Raw genomic sequence first — 17,083 nt, 5'->3', positions numbered from 1 at the left:
ATTTTTAATCATTGGTATTAAATTATCATTTAATGTAATAACATACCACATGTTTAGCAAAAAGTCCAAAAAGTAACCACTCACAATCAACTTTTTGCTTTAGATATTTATAAACCCTAAAACGGTGGGCATGAAGACATCTAGAAAATTGCCTTGTGGAATGTTTAATTTATATTCTCAGTTTTGTACAGAAGCATGCAAATTATTTCTAAACAAAAATGATTCCCGAGAGAGGTCTATGAGTGAATAAAAAGTTAAATATTAGTGGTTTGGCTCTAGGCAAAGACACTCTGGTAGTATCGAGGGACTCTTAAATGCATGAGCAATTAATCAGCTACTCATCTTATTTAGTACTCACTCTTTCACATGCAACAGTTACTTAATCTAACACTTCAAATGTATACAGTACTTCTATATTGAGTAACAAGGTACAGTAATGTAGTATATTTTAATTATTGCAAAATATTGCATGGACAGTTTGTTTAGGGCAAACAAGCTATATGTCTGATAGCTTTAAAACAGTCTGAAATTAAAACATGAAATTCAGATTTGAGCCTGAGTGCAACAACAGAATCCTCAAGTTTGCAGGTGTCAGGACATGTTAATTCAGTCATTAATGTCATAGAAGTATGCAGTAAATAAACGAAGGACACTAATAAGAACATTGCTTAGATACAGCCCGATAAATTATGAATCGGATACTGCCATTACAAATAGAGTATAATGCTAAATATCTTAGAGCATTCAAAAAAATGATTGTTCTTGAAAAGCCACTTGTTTGTCATTAAGCTTTATAATTAAAAAATCTGTTAAATCTTTACCTTTTTTCCATTTCAAGTGGACTGCTTGCAACTCTGCTGTTTCTTATGTTTTCTGGTCTCACCATCAGTAACACAACAATGTAATGTAAATCGCAACACTACCATCTCCATGGGTAATGAAACACAGAACAGTAGTACTGTAGTTTCAGTAGTGAAGAAGTTTGACAGCTCTGAGGTTTTATATAACATGTGATTACTTAAATATAATTTAAACATAAAGTTCTGTGTAATGCAAAAGTACCAAGTGCAAAGAAATGTCTGGATTATTTTATGAAAATGTTTACCAAGAAAAATATAGCTCACTCCTTTTAATACATCCTCTTCTACTTGGCACATTGATATAATCACAGGAAACAAGGCCTTCAGTGTTGGAAAAACAGAGCATGTAGTGCTCCATAATTCATTCATTTAGTAATCATACTAATGATTTGGGACCCTTCTGGTTCTTATTAAACAACTCGCACTTTACTCAGCTGCTGTCGCTATGGTGTCTCCCAGAACAACTGCCAAGAAAATAGCTCAGCTGTGCTGGCCCCTATGGATAGTTATTCAAATCAGAAACTGTACAAATGTGTTTCAGTTAAGTGTGGGTGTGATTGATATATATCATGAAACTTATTCTCTGGAGATACTATAGAATACGAGGAAGCACTTCCTAAAACATCTAATGAACATAATTCTCTAAATTCTCTAATGCCTTGGAGGTAAATTTGAAATTCATAATGGTGATAACTTTCCTGTGATTTTTTTCATTTCCATGTGGTTTCATTAGGCATATATGTTTGATGCATTTAAAATATTACATAATTCTCATCAAATTAACAGCACATCTTCTAGCACATCTTTAAGATGAAAGCAGTAGCATACAGTTCTAATTATGTGTCTGGATATGTAACTGGAAAGTTGGATAGTTGTGGTTTCAACTCAAGACTTTCATAGAAACGAAGGCGCAGAAAACATTATATGAAGCACCGTTGTTGTATGCTAGAGCAAGGTACTTCACTCAGGTTCCTTCAGTGAAATACCTTCTTAGATACATGAATATTCTCCAAATTGTGAGCTCTAAATAAGAATTTGATCTCAATTCCATCCACACATCCATTTTTAACCTGTTTATACAATAAAGGGTCCTGGGGAGCTTGGTAAGTAATAGATGAAAGGCAGGAAACCCAGGGCGGGATGCCAGTGCATTGTAGGGCACAGAAAGACACGAACATGCAGATATTCACATCAAACCCAATTTTTCCCAGAAGCCAATTAACCTACCAGTAGGACTCTGGATTGTGGCAGGAAACCAGTTCACCCAAAGGAAACCCAAGAAAACAAAAGGAGAACATACCCCAGGAACTGAACCCAGGGCCTTAGTACTGTATGGCAGCAATGCTAACTACTGTGCCACCATTGATCTCAATTAACTTATCTGATTAAGTAAATGTCTGATGCCAAGTCTCACTAACTCAAAACAGTGTTATCCTGTAAATATGATAAGCTTGTGATCTCTTCTTACGAATGAAGAGTGTTCATAGCTTAGTGGTTATTGAAAGTGCAAAAATATGCAGACTCAAAACCACCACCTTTGGATCTAAAAAAATATAATATTAGGATTATGCATTGACCTTCTTTATTTTAAGATCCAATTATTTTTCAAAAAGGCTTTTTGCTAAAAATATATTTCTGTATTGAATTACATTTATGGTTATTCATAAGAATATATCTCCAAATGTCTGGTTCTTCACATAAAAAAACTGGCAATTACTAAGATATATATTTTTTTTATTTTACACTGTTATAAATATGATCATATTATATTATAATGTTATTAAAAAAGAGATTCAAAAAGTTAGGATTCAGTTCATCCATCTAATTTGAACTTAATAAATTTAATAGTTCCTACTTCATCTTGATTGAATGATACAAAGACCTAGCATACTCATTTCTTTTCTTCCCATGCAAGCCCTTAAAAAAGTACATCAGTAGTTTTCTGTATTTTAGCTCACTGTATTGTTCTGCCTTTGCTCTTTCCTATTTTATATGCAGAGATGAGCTGACAACTGCATTTGTATCTCATCCTGTCTTTCAAAATTAATGCAGAATACATTAAGCTGATGTAAGCTGCAACGTAAATGAAATTTGTATGAAGGTATTGACTATGTAGATAGTAACCTTTATATTAATTTATTAAAAAAATCTCATTTCTTTTTGTTATGAATTAAGGATTTCTGCAGTAAACAATATAATGATGCATCAGGGTTTTCCAGTGTTTGCTATGCAAGAAGGTCATCTGAGAGTGAATGGAGGCTGTGGTTTTCTTCCAGTAATTGCGTTCTGTGAACGTACCTCAATACCCACATTATTTGTGCAACTTCTTTGTTCTTTCAAATGCTGGGAAATACAAGTCTAGACCTGAATTATATCAAAACTTTGACCCATCAGCATATCCTGTAGCTAACTGCTGTTTATTTGTTAAATTATCTTGGCTGTACCCAACAGTATGGCTTTGTCTGGTTCTGGGCTTTTAATTTCCAACTGGTAAATACTGTAGGTGCCTACCTTCTACCTACTACCCTAGTTTTGATTAAATACCTTGAGAGCCTCTTTTTCTTTTTCCACACGTTGAAATTCCAGATGTTCCTTTACAAGAGCTGTTTCCTTCCCATTAATTTCCTCTTTAAGTTGGTCAATCTGATGGTTCATGATCTTCAACTTTTTCTTCATTTCAGTAATCTCATCCTGCACATAAAAAAATAGTTCAACACAACCCTTTCACAACCATTTCACAGAAAAAATGAGAAACAAAAACATTAAACGTTGTGATATGTTTGTAGTTATTTATCATCCTAAGTGATAAGAATTAAAATAATAGAAAGTGTTCTCTAATTCTCAGACAAAAACATAAAAAGCACAAGAAAATGCCATCAAAGAACTGAACGGGGAAAATGAAGCAAAAAAGATGAAACAAAGAATGAAAAACAATTTTGTCAAAAACACAGTGCAGTTATTTGAAATGTACCAGATCAAAAACTGATATGATATGTCTTTTCATAACCAAAAAAGGCTTTTATCCCTGGAATCGTCTATGTTCTGAGACAGTGATGGGACATTTGTAAGTGTACAGAATATGTACTGCAAGATAATGCCAAAATGTAGAAAGCTATGTCTTTTGTTGCTGGTCAATCTCATCCAGGCTAGGATTCATTTAATTTGTTTCTTGCATCTCCCAGTAGGTAGACACGTTTTATCTATTAAAACAATTATCAACTTTATCAGAAAGGTTTTAATGGATCAGCCACATGAACTTGTTATGCTAAGGCTTATATACTATAAATCTCTTTGCAAGTTTTTTACACTGTTTGCACAGTATGTGTAATGTAATGCTTCTATATGAGTGTAATACTGATTGAATGATAGACTACAACATGTGAAAAAAAGTATTTGTGCACTCTGTGTCAAACAAAAGAGCAACAGAAATATATATTTCCACAATTATTTTCTATGAAATTGTTGATTACTCCAGAGTATGCCTTCTGAAAAGTTTGCAAGAAAATATTGAAATTAATAAAGAAAAATATTTGAAAGGGAAAAATGTGTGAGTTCAAGAACAACTGAAGCAACAAACTGTCAGCAAGTTGCACACTGAGACGTACTTGAGCTTCAATGAGGTTCTTGCTGTACAGGTTCCTGTCAGATCTGACTGCCTCATAAAGGTTCTGTTGCTGTTTGAGCTTTGTCTCTCCTTCTGCAATTTTCTTTTTGTAATCAAAAATCTGCATTTCCCTCACTTTAATATCTTCCATGTGCTGGAGGACCTGCAGAGGTAGATTAAACAAAAGGAATTCCAGAGTTCATTTAAATCTTAGCCAACCATGCAATTACATGTAACTTTACCTCCCAAACACCATTATACTTAATCAGAAAACAACTTTGTTTACTCTTCAAATTCAAATACACCACCATATTCTTTGAATAAACATATAATCAGTAATTTCTTAAATAAATTACTTCCAGTCTTATGAGTGGAACGGGTTAATATGCTCAATGGCAGGCACACTTGTGGTAGTAGTTTAGCCACAGAAGTGGGAATCTAATTAATTGATTACACTCCTTGCAACACTGAAAGGGCATTTTTAGATCGATTGTGTCTAATTTTAGCATATTCTGTGGCTGTGCTTTAGATGCAGCACAGAGTGCCTCCATTTACTTCAGAACTGAAATGAACCTGCTTACCAGGCAATACTATTGCAGCTGCACTGAGTGTAATCTGCTGTTTTAAAAACAGTCAGTACTAATAAGTGTAATGGAAAATCAATCCATAATTATTTTTAAATACAGTTCACACAATGGATTATCAAGTTGCAAACTGAATAATGACTTTTATTATTAGGAAATAATTTTCTTCTTGCTCATACATTTCTTTCATTGTATACATATTAGAGGTTGTGGTAGCAGCTGTTGCACTGATAGTAATTTAGTTGATATTTATTCTGAAGTTGACATTTAATAGTAGAGGTACTGTAGAGCAGGGAGTTATAATGTGAATATTTTAAGTGAAAAGATTGTACGCTGTTTTAACACCCATCAAATCTCAACGTTCTCAAACTGAACCACAACTAATGGAAGTTATCCTGCTGGGCTGTCAGAGAATAACTTATAAATCAAAGATAAAAAGGAAGTTTTTTTTATGAACTGAAGACAGACACTTCCACTCTCCCTTCCAGTCATTTTTTTTTCCTTTGTTCAAGCCAGTTTGATGTCTATGACATGTGCATGGTGATAATTTTTTCCACTAATTCCTAATTTTGCTCAGGAATTACATCTCTTCGCTGATTTTCTGACAAACTCCTAACGACGAAGAGGAAGGACTATCATGAAAATCAGTTTTATGTTATAGAGAAGACAAGTCTTTCTTCATAAGATTTCACACAGATGAAAATACTGATGGGTGTTAATTTATCTATATTTCACAAGCTGAAGATTGCGTGTCAGTAGAATCGTTTATTGAATTTTATGAAACGTTGGCTTGGCTAAGGGCCAACCTTACAGCCTTAGGATGATGAAGCTTGGATCCCCACTCTTGGTGAAAAGGTGACAAAGGGTTAGCTAGAAAGGTGGAAATGGGGTCTAAGAGGGATTCCAAAATGAGTGAGGAAGAGAAGGGGGTGCCGTCTCATATATATATATGGGAACTGATGCAATTACTTCAGGGTTAGTTGTGAGTTGTGGCAACTGAGCTTAATTAATTAGGCTGCCTTCACCACTGCTGAAGTTTTGTTAGAATTTCATTTCTGTCTTGCACTGTTTGTAAGGTCTAAAGATGAAAACAAATTTGAAATGCTTGTTTTTATACAGATTTACCAAATCTTCTCGAAATACATTATCGAAAAAATACTGGTGCAAATATTTTTTCTAGAGATCAGCTGGAGTAAACTATATAACAGTTCAGCTCTCTAAGTCCCTTTGACATAATCTTCCGGTAAAAATGTACAAGCCTTGCCTTATGAGTGAGATCACTCGCTTCATTAATGTAGCGATCTCTCTCCTTCTCCAGTTGGTAAATGATCTTTCTCTGTTTCTGAGCTTCTTCCTTGTAGTTTTGAATCTCCTGGTCAAGGTTCTTCTTTGATTGCTCATGGAGCTTCACCAAGCTCATCTGCTTCTGAGTAGCATTAGCGGCCTTTATCATGTTCTGCAAAAAGGGAAATGTTTTGTGCATAAGAATACTATTTGAGACATAACCTTAATACATCAACAAGAATAAATAGATACCTGTATTTACATGATTTACATTTGTCACAGTAAAAATGATATCCATGTTAAAAAAGTAGTCCTAAAACAAATATAAGTGTTACAATAAGTTTTGACCCTTTGGTATGTTGCACTAGGAAAAATAGGCATTTCTGGGTAAATCATGTGTATTCCTTATAGAAAAGTGCATACATTTGGAAACACATTTTTCACTATACAAGAAAACCAAATTGGTAGATTTCCTTTGCACATACTGTACATGTACAAAGCACTGAATAAATTATATTACCTGAACCATACAAGTTACCATTACTATGTACAGTATGTGGGTCTCAGACTCTGTAGAAGGGTTAAATAATATTGTTAAGTATATCCACTCATACCAGGGTTAACATGGTTATAATGTGCATGTTTATATAAATTATTTATATTAGAATATCTAATAATTTATCGTAAACCTACTTTGTTTAAAATGTCCCTTTCTCGCATCAATTCTTCTATAGATTTCTTGTCAATCTCTGTCTGCTTTCTTGACGCTTCCATCTCTAAAAAAAGTTATATTTTGAGAAAAGCACAATTTTATCCCCTTTTAACAGATCGTTAATGGTGCGTTCCTTTTTCTTTTGCATTAGCACCTTGAACAAATATGATTTTTTTTTAACATTTTGAATTATAAAATGGGTTTGAAAGCCTATTATTTTCATGTCTTAACACACATAAAAAAAGATAACACAAAAGTACAATGCAGAATTCTGTCCATTGCTGTCAGCTGTGAATATATTGTGTCCTAATCTATGGCACCAACAGACAAAAGCATGGATGTACTAAATACCTCCTTCTATTGTACATTAATTATTTTGGAAACATTTTAATTTCAGACCAATGGGTTTTAGTTCATCCATATTATGTTATCATACTAATCGTAATATTATTTATTACCTTTGCTTGGTGGTTCTTAAGTACTCTTCACCTGACTTTTTATCGCACATAATCATAAAGTACATTAAATTGAATCAATGTCTCAAAAACGTATACAATACTTTCATGTGTCTGTTTTAGTTGGTTCTGATGAAGCAAGACTGAACTCCATAAAGAAATCGCCCTCCCCTACTGGATTGAATAATTAAAAAAACAATAGTTGATATTGAAAGTTGTTGTGGCATTTTTTTAAACTTTTTAAAATAAACTGTAAACTGAGAATGCTCTCACAAATTGCTATTTGTTTTAACATGTGCATCTATATCAAAGAAAGAGTTCTACAATGCAAGTGTGTGTGGGGGGCAACATACAGTCTAAGAAAACAAATGGAATTCCTTACCTCTCTCCATCCCAGCGATCTGGTTTTTCAGCATGTCCCTCTGCTGCTCCACTTCCACTTTCTGATCTTCAATCTGACGCAATTTCCTCTGGGTGGCTTCTCTCATCTTAGTTAGTTTTGAGATCTCTTGACGCATCTGATTCACCTCTTCTTCCCTCACCTGTCGGGATTTTTTTTTAAGTTTACTTCTTTGGGTTTGTTTCTGACGTTAAGCCAAGTGCTACTGCTACTCAATTCCCTTTACCTACAGCATGTCTTATAGGCAAAGCACAGTAGCCATTTTATTTCTCAGGAGGTACATTTTGTAATGGAAGTTGTTCCAGCAGAAATAGCCCAAGATATTAGGTAAATTGTCTTTCGTGTGAAATGTGAAATGAAAATCAACATAATCAATATTTTTTTATATGAGAGACTTGACAGACACTTCCTATTATAACCACAATCCTTATGGGTTCATAAATAACAGGATATTAAAGTTCTTCCAAAAATAAAAAAATAAATCTTTATAGAACACTATAGTGGCTGTCAGGGCATATCAGGAAGAAGTGTAGTCTTTAAAATGAATACTATTTACAGTAGCTATTTTATTCTTTAGATACAAAGTCATATTTTAAAACAATATCTAAAACAAAATACTAATTTGTATGATTGTTACTGTTAGTAGCAACAGTAGTGACACTATCATATTTATGATTGTTTCTCAAAAGAAAATAAAAAACAAAATGCTCTCCTTCAGACTGTTGAAAATAAAGCAACAACACTCGACAGGACCAACAATTCTGTGTCTATATAGTGCCCTCTAGTGCTTTTCTAGTTAAATTGCAATAGATTTCATTGAGGGATTTGAGTTTTGTCTAATAAATTTACAGCAGGGATTACATACTGCATACGCTCAGCATTTGAAACCCTAAACTTTCAGAGCAATATGTTCTACTGGAAGATGAGTTGTATCACTTTTTTCCTCCGGTGTTCTATAAATGGTATCTAAATTTGAAAGATCCTTGGAAAGACATTCAAAGATTAATAGCTCTAGTTCAGAAGTCCTTCCTCCTCTCCAGGGGATCATTTCTGTGCATAATTTAAGATGGACAGGAAAGTTCAAAAGAAGACACAAACTGGCTTGGTCAGGCCAATTGTCTTGAGGTTTTTCTTCTTTTTTTTTGGTGTAACTTTTGTTTTGTTTTTTCTAACCCAGTTTCACTATGTTAAAGAATATCATACAGAATCAGTCATTGACACTTCAAAGTAACGGAACTACCCACAACATGAATGCATGTTCCACACAGCATCTCAAAAGATTCTGAATTCAATGACCGTCTTGCTGCAAAATGTTCAGCATGCATCATTAATATGACAAGCTTTAAGAGCTTAGGGGCCTCCAAATCTAAACTTTTTTCTCCCATGAGCCTTGTTATACAAGGCCTTCTACAACAGGAGTTTTCATAAAGCCCTCCATGGCAAACGGGATTTATGTTAAACAAAATATGGATTTATATCGGGCACTATTGCCTTTTCTCAGATTACTTTGGGTGCTCCTACCTTAAGATCTGTAGCTCTTTGCTGATTCTCTTGGGCTAGCTGCTCCATACTCAGAGAGTTCTGCTCATTCTCCTGTTGGAGTTTTGTATTCCTAACGTGCATCTGCTCCAGCTCTTTTGTTGCTCGCTCATTGAGAATCTGTGATATTTGGAAGAATCGTTTATATACAACATCTTGCATGATGTGATACATACAGTAAATACATACACTGTATCTTTGTATCTCAGCATTGAATTCAAAACTGTTATACACCATTACTCAAGGCTTCGAGCAACTGAGACAAATGTGAATGTAAGGAAAGAAAGAAAATATGTTGTTTTATGGGAGGCATGGTTGCACAGTGGTTAGCATTGCTGCCTCGCAGCGCTGAGACCTGGGATCAATTCAGGACCTGGGGTGCTATCTGCGTGGAGTTTGTATGTTCTTGGATGCTCTGGTTTCCTCCCACAGTCCGAAAACATACTGACAGGTTGACTCCTGGGAAGACTGGCCCTAGGTGTGAGTGTGTCTGTGTGCCTACCCTGAGATGGGCTAGCTTCCCGTCCAGGGTGGCACCCAGCCTTGTAACGGCTCCCCCATGACTCTGAACCCTTTGTCTTTTCTCAGCCATTTACTGTATCAACTAAACATGTCAAACTTGCCATGGTGCAAAAATATAACTTGTTTTAAGGCTTCATGACAAAATATTTACTAGAAGATTGAATTTAAGAAAGAATTATTCAAAAGGGGGAAAACAGGGCCGTATAATACAAAGAATTACAGTATGTGCCCGCTATAGCATCATGCATTTTCAGTCTGTGGATGCTTGGTACTGCTGATGCTGCCAATAGCCATGGTTGGAAAACCTGATAACTCCAAGCTGCAAGAAGGCCGTTTCAACAGAGCAGGTCTTAGGAGTTCTCCCCAGTAGGCCTACCTTCTGCTCCCGCAGCTGTTGCTCCAGCTTCTGCTGCTCCTCTTTGCTCCACTGGCTCTGCAGATTGAGCGATTTGATTTCCGACTGTTTGGCGTCCAGATCAGCCTGCAGCTGCTTCACTTCCTTCTCCAGCTTCTCCTTCCTCCGAGTCTCACGAGAACATTCATTCTGGCGAACCTGAATGTCCTGTTGGAGCTTTACATGCAAACAATAAACCTCAGCTTTACATTAAAAGCAAGAAATGGGTTCAAAACCTGTCTACAGTTTTTTTCTATTTGATTTAACTAAGATAATTAGAGAATGATATAAGGATTGCATATAAATATGTCAACTAAATCTGCCGATTTTTACAATAGGAGAGCAAATAGCAATGTTTCAGACTTTTGATTTTTTTTCATATCAGGTATTGAGCTATTAAGTTAAAGACATACTGTAAATTACTAAATACTCATAAGGTTAACAGAATTAGTGGATATTTAATAATGAGTCAGATGATGACATTAAAAGTTTCAATTATAGACTGAATTTGTACCCTCAGGATAAAGGATGTTTTTGAACTTACTATTGATGTTACCCCAAACACTGTAAAATGTTGCTGTTATGAGAGATCAAGAAATAATTTTAAGTGTTTAAGATAATTAATTTCCTAAATGGAAACTGAGGATAAAGGCAGTTTAAGGATTTTTTTTAATAATACAATATAAAACAAGGTTTTACAACACACTTGCATATATATTTCATTACCTGTGAGATAGTCTCAAAGGACTTTTCTTTCAAGGCCTCGATCTCTTGCTGCTTGGCAGTGGCCTTCGTAAGGCTTTCTCGCAAATTCACTACTTCAGTCAGAAGTTCATCTCTTTCCTTTGTGAGGTCTTCTTTGATTTTCAATAAATCATTCACACTAAAAAAGTCACACTTTTTTCATACTGATAATCCAGGATAATACACATTGAAGAAGATACAGTAATTTGTTGTTTTTTTTAAACTAACGTTTGTTACCATTATGTTTTTAAACAAATATGTGAGTACAAATTTAACATTCTCACAATTCATTTGTTAAAATTCATTTTGTATATCCATCCATCCATTTTTTAACTGGTTTATCAAATTCAGGGCCGCGGGAGATCCAGACCCTATCCCGGCAAGCAACAGGCACAAGGCAGGATACACGCTGGATGGGATGCCAGACCATTGCAGGGCACACACACAGACAAACACAAGCACACACTCATCATACCAGAGCCAATTTTCTAAAAAGCCAATTAACCTATCAGTGTGTCTTTGGACTGTAGGAGGAAACTGGAGAACCATATCAGAAACCCACATCAACAAGGGGAGAACAGACAAACTCCATGCAGACACTTTACATGTAGCGGCACCTCAGGTTTGGAATTGAACCGAAGGCCCCAGCATTGCGATACAGCAATGCTAACCATTTGGATACTGTACTGCCCCATTTTCTATGTTAAATTCATATTTTGTGACTGTTTTTAGTACAATTTTATCAAACTAAAGAATAAAGTTTTTTTCTAAATAAAAGCGAGAGACTTACATTCCATTTGGCGAGACATTTCTCTTTCAAGATTTAAAAATAGGGATACAGAGCATGGATCTTTCATCCTAGATACAAAGTTTACAACAATGCATTCTGCATTGTATATGAGTCATAAAGGTTTATATTAATATCTCTACCTTCTTCAGGGTATCTCAATTCGTAGATTAAAGACGAATGAAGAAATAACACTCACCCGTGTTCCTGGCCTATTGACAAGCCAGCGCCTTGTTCAACAAGCTTTGTTAGGTTAGAAATCTCCTGTTTCAGTGAATGGATTGTCTCTTTTGCCCTTTGTTCTTTCTCGTGGGCTGAATCAACCATTTTCCAGGCTTTTTCTATCTCCTAAAAGAGCACCACAAATTTAAGTGAGAAGATCACAGAACTATTATATAAAAGGGTCAACTTTTCTAAACCAACTATTCAAACCAAAATCAAACCTCATTTTTAGCCTCAAACTAAAATTGAAATATTTCTCTCTCTCTTTTAGGATACTAGTGTTTCAATTAAAAAATGGATACATGGAGGAAACTAAGCACTGCTCATTATCAACAGACTAATTCTGTGTTCAAAATGAATTGCTGGTTTTAGTATGAACGCTGTGGAAAAAATGGAAAATAAAACATTACCTTTTTCAGAGACGTAATAGTCGTTTGATCTTCTTGAGACAACTTCAATGCTGTTGCAACTTTGACAGAGTTGGATACTATTTCCGCGTTTAACTCCCTGCATTTTGCCATAAGCCTTTTCTCACTCTCATGGGATTTCTTCAGGGCTTTATGGAGTTTCTCATATTCTGCCCGGAATTTTTCAAGGCTCTTATCTCCCATGAGCTCGTTAAGCACTTCCTGAAAGTCCTTTTCCAGTGTCTCAAAGACATTTTCTTCAGTTTCTAGCTTCTGAGCCTTTTCCTAGAAATAAAAAGGCAGGGATTGAAACAATGTTGTCTTATTGCCAGTGGAGGATAATACAGGTGATGCAGAAGTTTGGCAGTGAACACCTGTCATATTTTATACAGCTCATGATTCATTTGTTAAATCAACAATCCTGTTTCTTTCCAGAGCTATAGACAGGAAAACACATGGTTCAATAAAATACTGCTGCAGTGAACAAATTAATGAACATATTCCTAATTTATTAGGATGGATTGCAAATGCAGTCTTTGAATGACTGTGGTTGCTACCCACAACTTTTGAATAAAAATTCACTTGGAAAATACGAAGATGAGATGAAAGCAAATCTACATGAAGGTACACTGTCAAGGCTACAGTAGTAGTGCAACTATTTTTCAGTGCTCAGTTCTACATTTGAATTTCTCTTGACTATAATATTCATGATGGAAGTCTTAAATCGACACCTCCACAATAGTAAAAGATAGAGAATGCACACAGCCGCCTACTGAATAATTCCATGATTTATACATGTAACAGAGTCGTTAAGGTATAACTTTAGATATGGAATCAGATAATCCCTATAGGGAAATCAAATTCTGAAAATCAAATTATAAATTAATTAATCAAAAACTAAATCAATTCTTGGTGTAACCTTTTCCAGGAGACTAGTCAGTAAAAACGTAGATTGAGAACTCAAGAAGAAAGGCCATTCTCAATTCAAAGTATAAGTTGTATATTTTGGATAACATATAATAAATGGTTATATCGCTATTTTCTGGTTTCCTAACAGATAAACGATGTTAAACCAATGATAACATTATTAATTTAATAATAAATAATTGCTGTTACTAATCATTACTCCGAAAAACATTTAATCTCTGAGATTTTTCCAAATATTAATTTTCTCATATGAAACTACTAACATCGACATAAATACAACAATTTGTCTTGAATTATTACAATCCAAAATGTCTCTATAATCCATCTGTTTGAAATGTTTAGTTTAAACTTACCTCCGTCATTTTTTTCACTTGCCCTGTTTAACAGTTTATCCAGAAACTAAAGTTTGTAATTCGGGAACTACAGAAAGATTTTAAACATCAAATAATTTATTTTTTAAAGACAAGAGTATTTTGCTTAAAAACATTACTTTCGCGTCCATAACGTTTTAAATGTCCACGTTGTGTTGTTGTGGATTCTTTGGAAACCTGGCGCGTCCTTCTCGTCTCCTAGCAACCACGCCGCGCCTTCTTTTTACGTGATGACATCACTCAAGCCTCCTTTTCAGTAAAACCAAATTATAACTTTTGAGTTACTTTTCCATTCGTACTTTACTTTCGAAAATAACACAATGTGGTACAGCAAAAAATATAACCTTAATTTAAAAGTAAGTAGAATTTTTTTGTGAGAACCCTTTTGTGTACTTTGTTGCATTGTAGTTTTGTTCTATTTCAAAATATAATCAAAATGTTCATAAGAGATACATTAACTATTAGCAAATGAGGTGACTTTTTTACATCAAACTACTCTTGAATATATAGCCATTTACTACAATAAAATAAGGCATGAATGTAAAAGGTTTAAATAACAGATTTAGACAATTAACTAACAAACCTAAAAAAACTAACATTTCTATAACACCTAAATGTTTTAATACTATATCCAAAATTATTGCAAGACAGCATCAAACTTCAAGCTACCTTGAAATGAAATTTCAGAATTGATGTCACATTAATAGTAAAAATAAAATGTGTTTCAAAATTAGTGAAATTGCTTGATTGTGTAATCATATCAAGGCAAGTTCTCCATGTACTGTATGTGGAGTAAGCTTTGAAACCATTTAAACAAATTTAAAAATTAATGCACATAGTGTATACAGTACAATAACAGCGATACCAGATTCTTTCAGTTGAAGTACTTTATGGAAAAAGAGGTCATGCAATGGATTCCTTTTTTTGTAAACATAAGACAATAGTCATTTTATGATCCATTCCTTTTCTCTATGAATTCAATTAAAGCCAACATGTTTGAATAGTGGTGCATATCATCACATGCAGGAGAAAATATTTTATATTTCCTTACAGAAGGAAAGTCCACCAATGCAGCAACTCACTTGACACGAGAAAAAAATGACTGTTGCGACATACTGCTTAACGACCTCATGAAACATAAAGAATCAAAGTAAAGCAAGACACATGAATGGCCACCAGGAATGTGTTTTTTTATTTCATTACTTTATCACTTGTATGACTTTAAGACAATTTAATCAGCAAGAGTTATTCACAAGAACTGCCAACAAATTATGTGATGTGATGCTAAATTTACTTTCTGACACTTCTCCGATAGCTTGCCGTTTTGAGTTTTATTTTTATAAATTTTAGATCTTTGAGAAGAAAGGGAAATGAGACCATCCAGAAACTCTCTCAGAGTCACTTTGGTGTTAATCTTGAATTGCGCGAACTTAATGAACGCATTGTCTTTAACTTGAGCAACATCACCTTAAATTACAAGTTCATAAAGGGGATAATAAGTTGATTGTAAAACTCATTAATGGGACAAATTGTTGATTATTTGAAAGGCGTTATGTGCACAGGGTGCCTGGGAAGGTTTAGAGTTGTCAAGGAATGTAAAAGGTTTGCAATATATCTACAGCACTGCCATGTGAAAGGGAAACTAGACATTGCAGGCTTGAAATGTCCTACAAAGAGCATCTATAAACATTAGACAAGAAGGAATATCCTAATTGATATTAATGTATAAACATATTACTCTACTACATGTTGTGTTAGTGACTGAAGAAGACATATGATAAATTATTTATTGCTGTATTCCGAAGGTCCTAAATTCAAGACACTGAAGAAGTTCAATCCCTTAGGTATTGAAATGCCATTACAATGAACTCCCTGTATTTCTTTATGTTTTTTTATGTGGGTCTTGAGACTTTTTATCTTTCTTTCACTTTCAGGAAAGATAAAAATACTGCAGATTACCAAACTTTCACTATGGGAATGTACTCATTTCACTGTTTAGTGAAACATGAGTGTTAAGAACCTTCCAGTATTGAAGGATTTTGACCTCATCCATATTGCTTTTAACTGAAACAATCCTCACTTTTCTCTTTAAGATGAATATTGTTTTCCTCGCCCACAAACCTGCAGGTGCCCAGGGAAAACTCAGTGGTTATTGAATCTCCAGAATCTTCAAGAGCCCATATTCGACTAATGCTGATGCTGCTCTCAGTGGTCAATTGTGTGTCACCACTTGTAAAACAAGAAACAGTGAATGCAATGCATTTTTAGAATATCAGGGAGACAGAATGATTTAACTAACAAGAAATAAAAAAACTAGGTGTTCAGCATCACCACACAGAATATATTGCAATTCAACAAACGAGTCAGGATTTATTTTTCATCTGTGGTAAAGGTTGTGGAAAGCCAGAGCCTATCCTGGAAGCACAGGACACGAGGCAGGATGAGAATACACAACTGCTCTCCCCATATTGTAACCAGTCAGGTCCACAGAAAGAGAGACAATTCAGAATAGCCAGTCTGACATACTGTAGCCTGAGCGTCTTTCAGAGCTGGGAGACTACCAGGGTGCCTGACAAAAGCCAGTGCAAACCTGAGAGAAACATAAAAACCAAGAAGTCAGCATCAAACCCAGAACCCTGGAGTCAAGTGGCAGCTATTCTAACCAGCATGCCAACAAGTATTCTATAATATTCCTACAGGATCTAGTAATTTTCCATAATTCCTGAAAGCAAATAAATTAGTTTATTATAAACAGTCATTCCTGATTGAATTCCATTATCTGATTATATTTATGGATCATCCCACTGGTGATGTGTGATTTTGCTACACTGCAGAATGCACACAAAATAATTATCTAGGCCTTAAGCGAGGTATACTCCTCATTGCACATTTTAATATCTTAAACTCATGGATTATCTACAATGTGCTCTACTTGATAGGAAAAGCATGCACTATGGGTTAAATACACAGGGAACACTGCAAGAGATTCTGTTCTAATCACTACCATACTGACTATTATATATATACAGTATCACAAGTTTCAGAGCATTACTGGTTATTTCAGAGTTTTGGAAACAATAGTAATCATTTTTTAACAGTTTATTGTTTATGTAATACAATTTTAAGTTTTAATAAATACCATTGCAGTAAAGCTTCAGCATATACAATCTGTTCTTTTCTGACTTGCACACTCTGGTGACACACTAAAGATTTTGTATTTGTGTTCCCCTAGGATTTCATGTCTCCTAAATCAAGATTTGTTACATTATGT

The 17,083-nt window shown here is 34.7% G+C and overlaps 1 protein-coding gene across 1 annotated transcript in view; it reads right to left on the bottom strand.

The window, feature by feature from the left end:
• The window catches only part of cfap58 (cilia and flagella associated protein 58), a 64,594-nt gene extending 50,601 nt beyond the window's left edge, over positions 1-13,993 (bottom strand). The window contains exons 1-11 of the mRNA XM_006630758.2: positions 13,795-13,993; positions 12,518-12,799; positions 12,085-12,233; positions 11,081-11,237; positions 10,337-10,531; positions 9,421-9,558; positions 7,882-8,041; positions 7,026-7,108; positions 6,313-6,504; positions 4,466-4,627; positions 3,405-3,551 (exon numbers count right to left, since the gene is read on the bottom strand). Of these exons, the coding sequence (XP_006630821.2) occupies positions 3,405-3,551; positions 4,466-4,627; positions 6,313-6,504; positions 7,026-7,108; positions 7,882-8,041; positions 9,421-9,558; positions 10,337-10,531; positions 11,081-11,237; positions 12,085-12,233; positions 12,518-12,799; positions 13,795-13,803 (1,674 nt within the window). The 5' untranslated portion in view covers positions 13,804-13,993. The remainder of the gene's footprint in view (positions 1-3,404; positions 3,552-4,465; positions 4,628-6,312; positions 6,505-7,025; positions 7,109-7,881; positions 8,042-9,420; positions 9,559-10,336; positions 10,532-11,080; positions 11,238-12,084; positions 12,234-12,517; positions 12,800-13,794) is intronic.
• Between the last annotated feature and the right edge of the window lie 3,090 nt (positions 13,994-17,083).

Source organism: Lepisosteus oculatus, chromosome 4 (assembly GCF_040954835.1).
Source record: "Lepisosteus oculatus isolate fLepOcu1 chromosome 4, fLepOcu1.hap2, whole genome shotgun sequence".
Lineage (NCBI taxonomy): Eukaryota > Metazoa > Chordata > Actinopteri > Semionotiformes > Lepisosteidae > Lepisosteus > Lepisosteus oculatus.
Note: the sequence above shows the minus strand (reverse complement) of the source record. Positions and strands in the feature narration are given on the sequence as shown.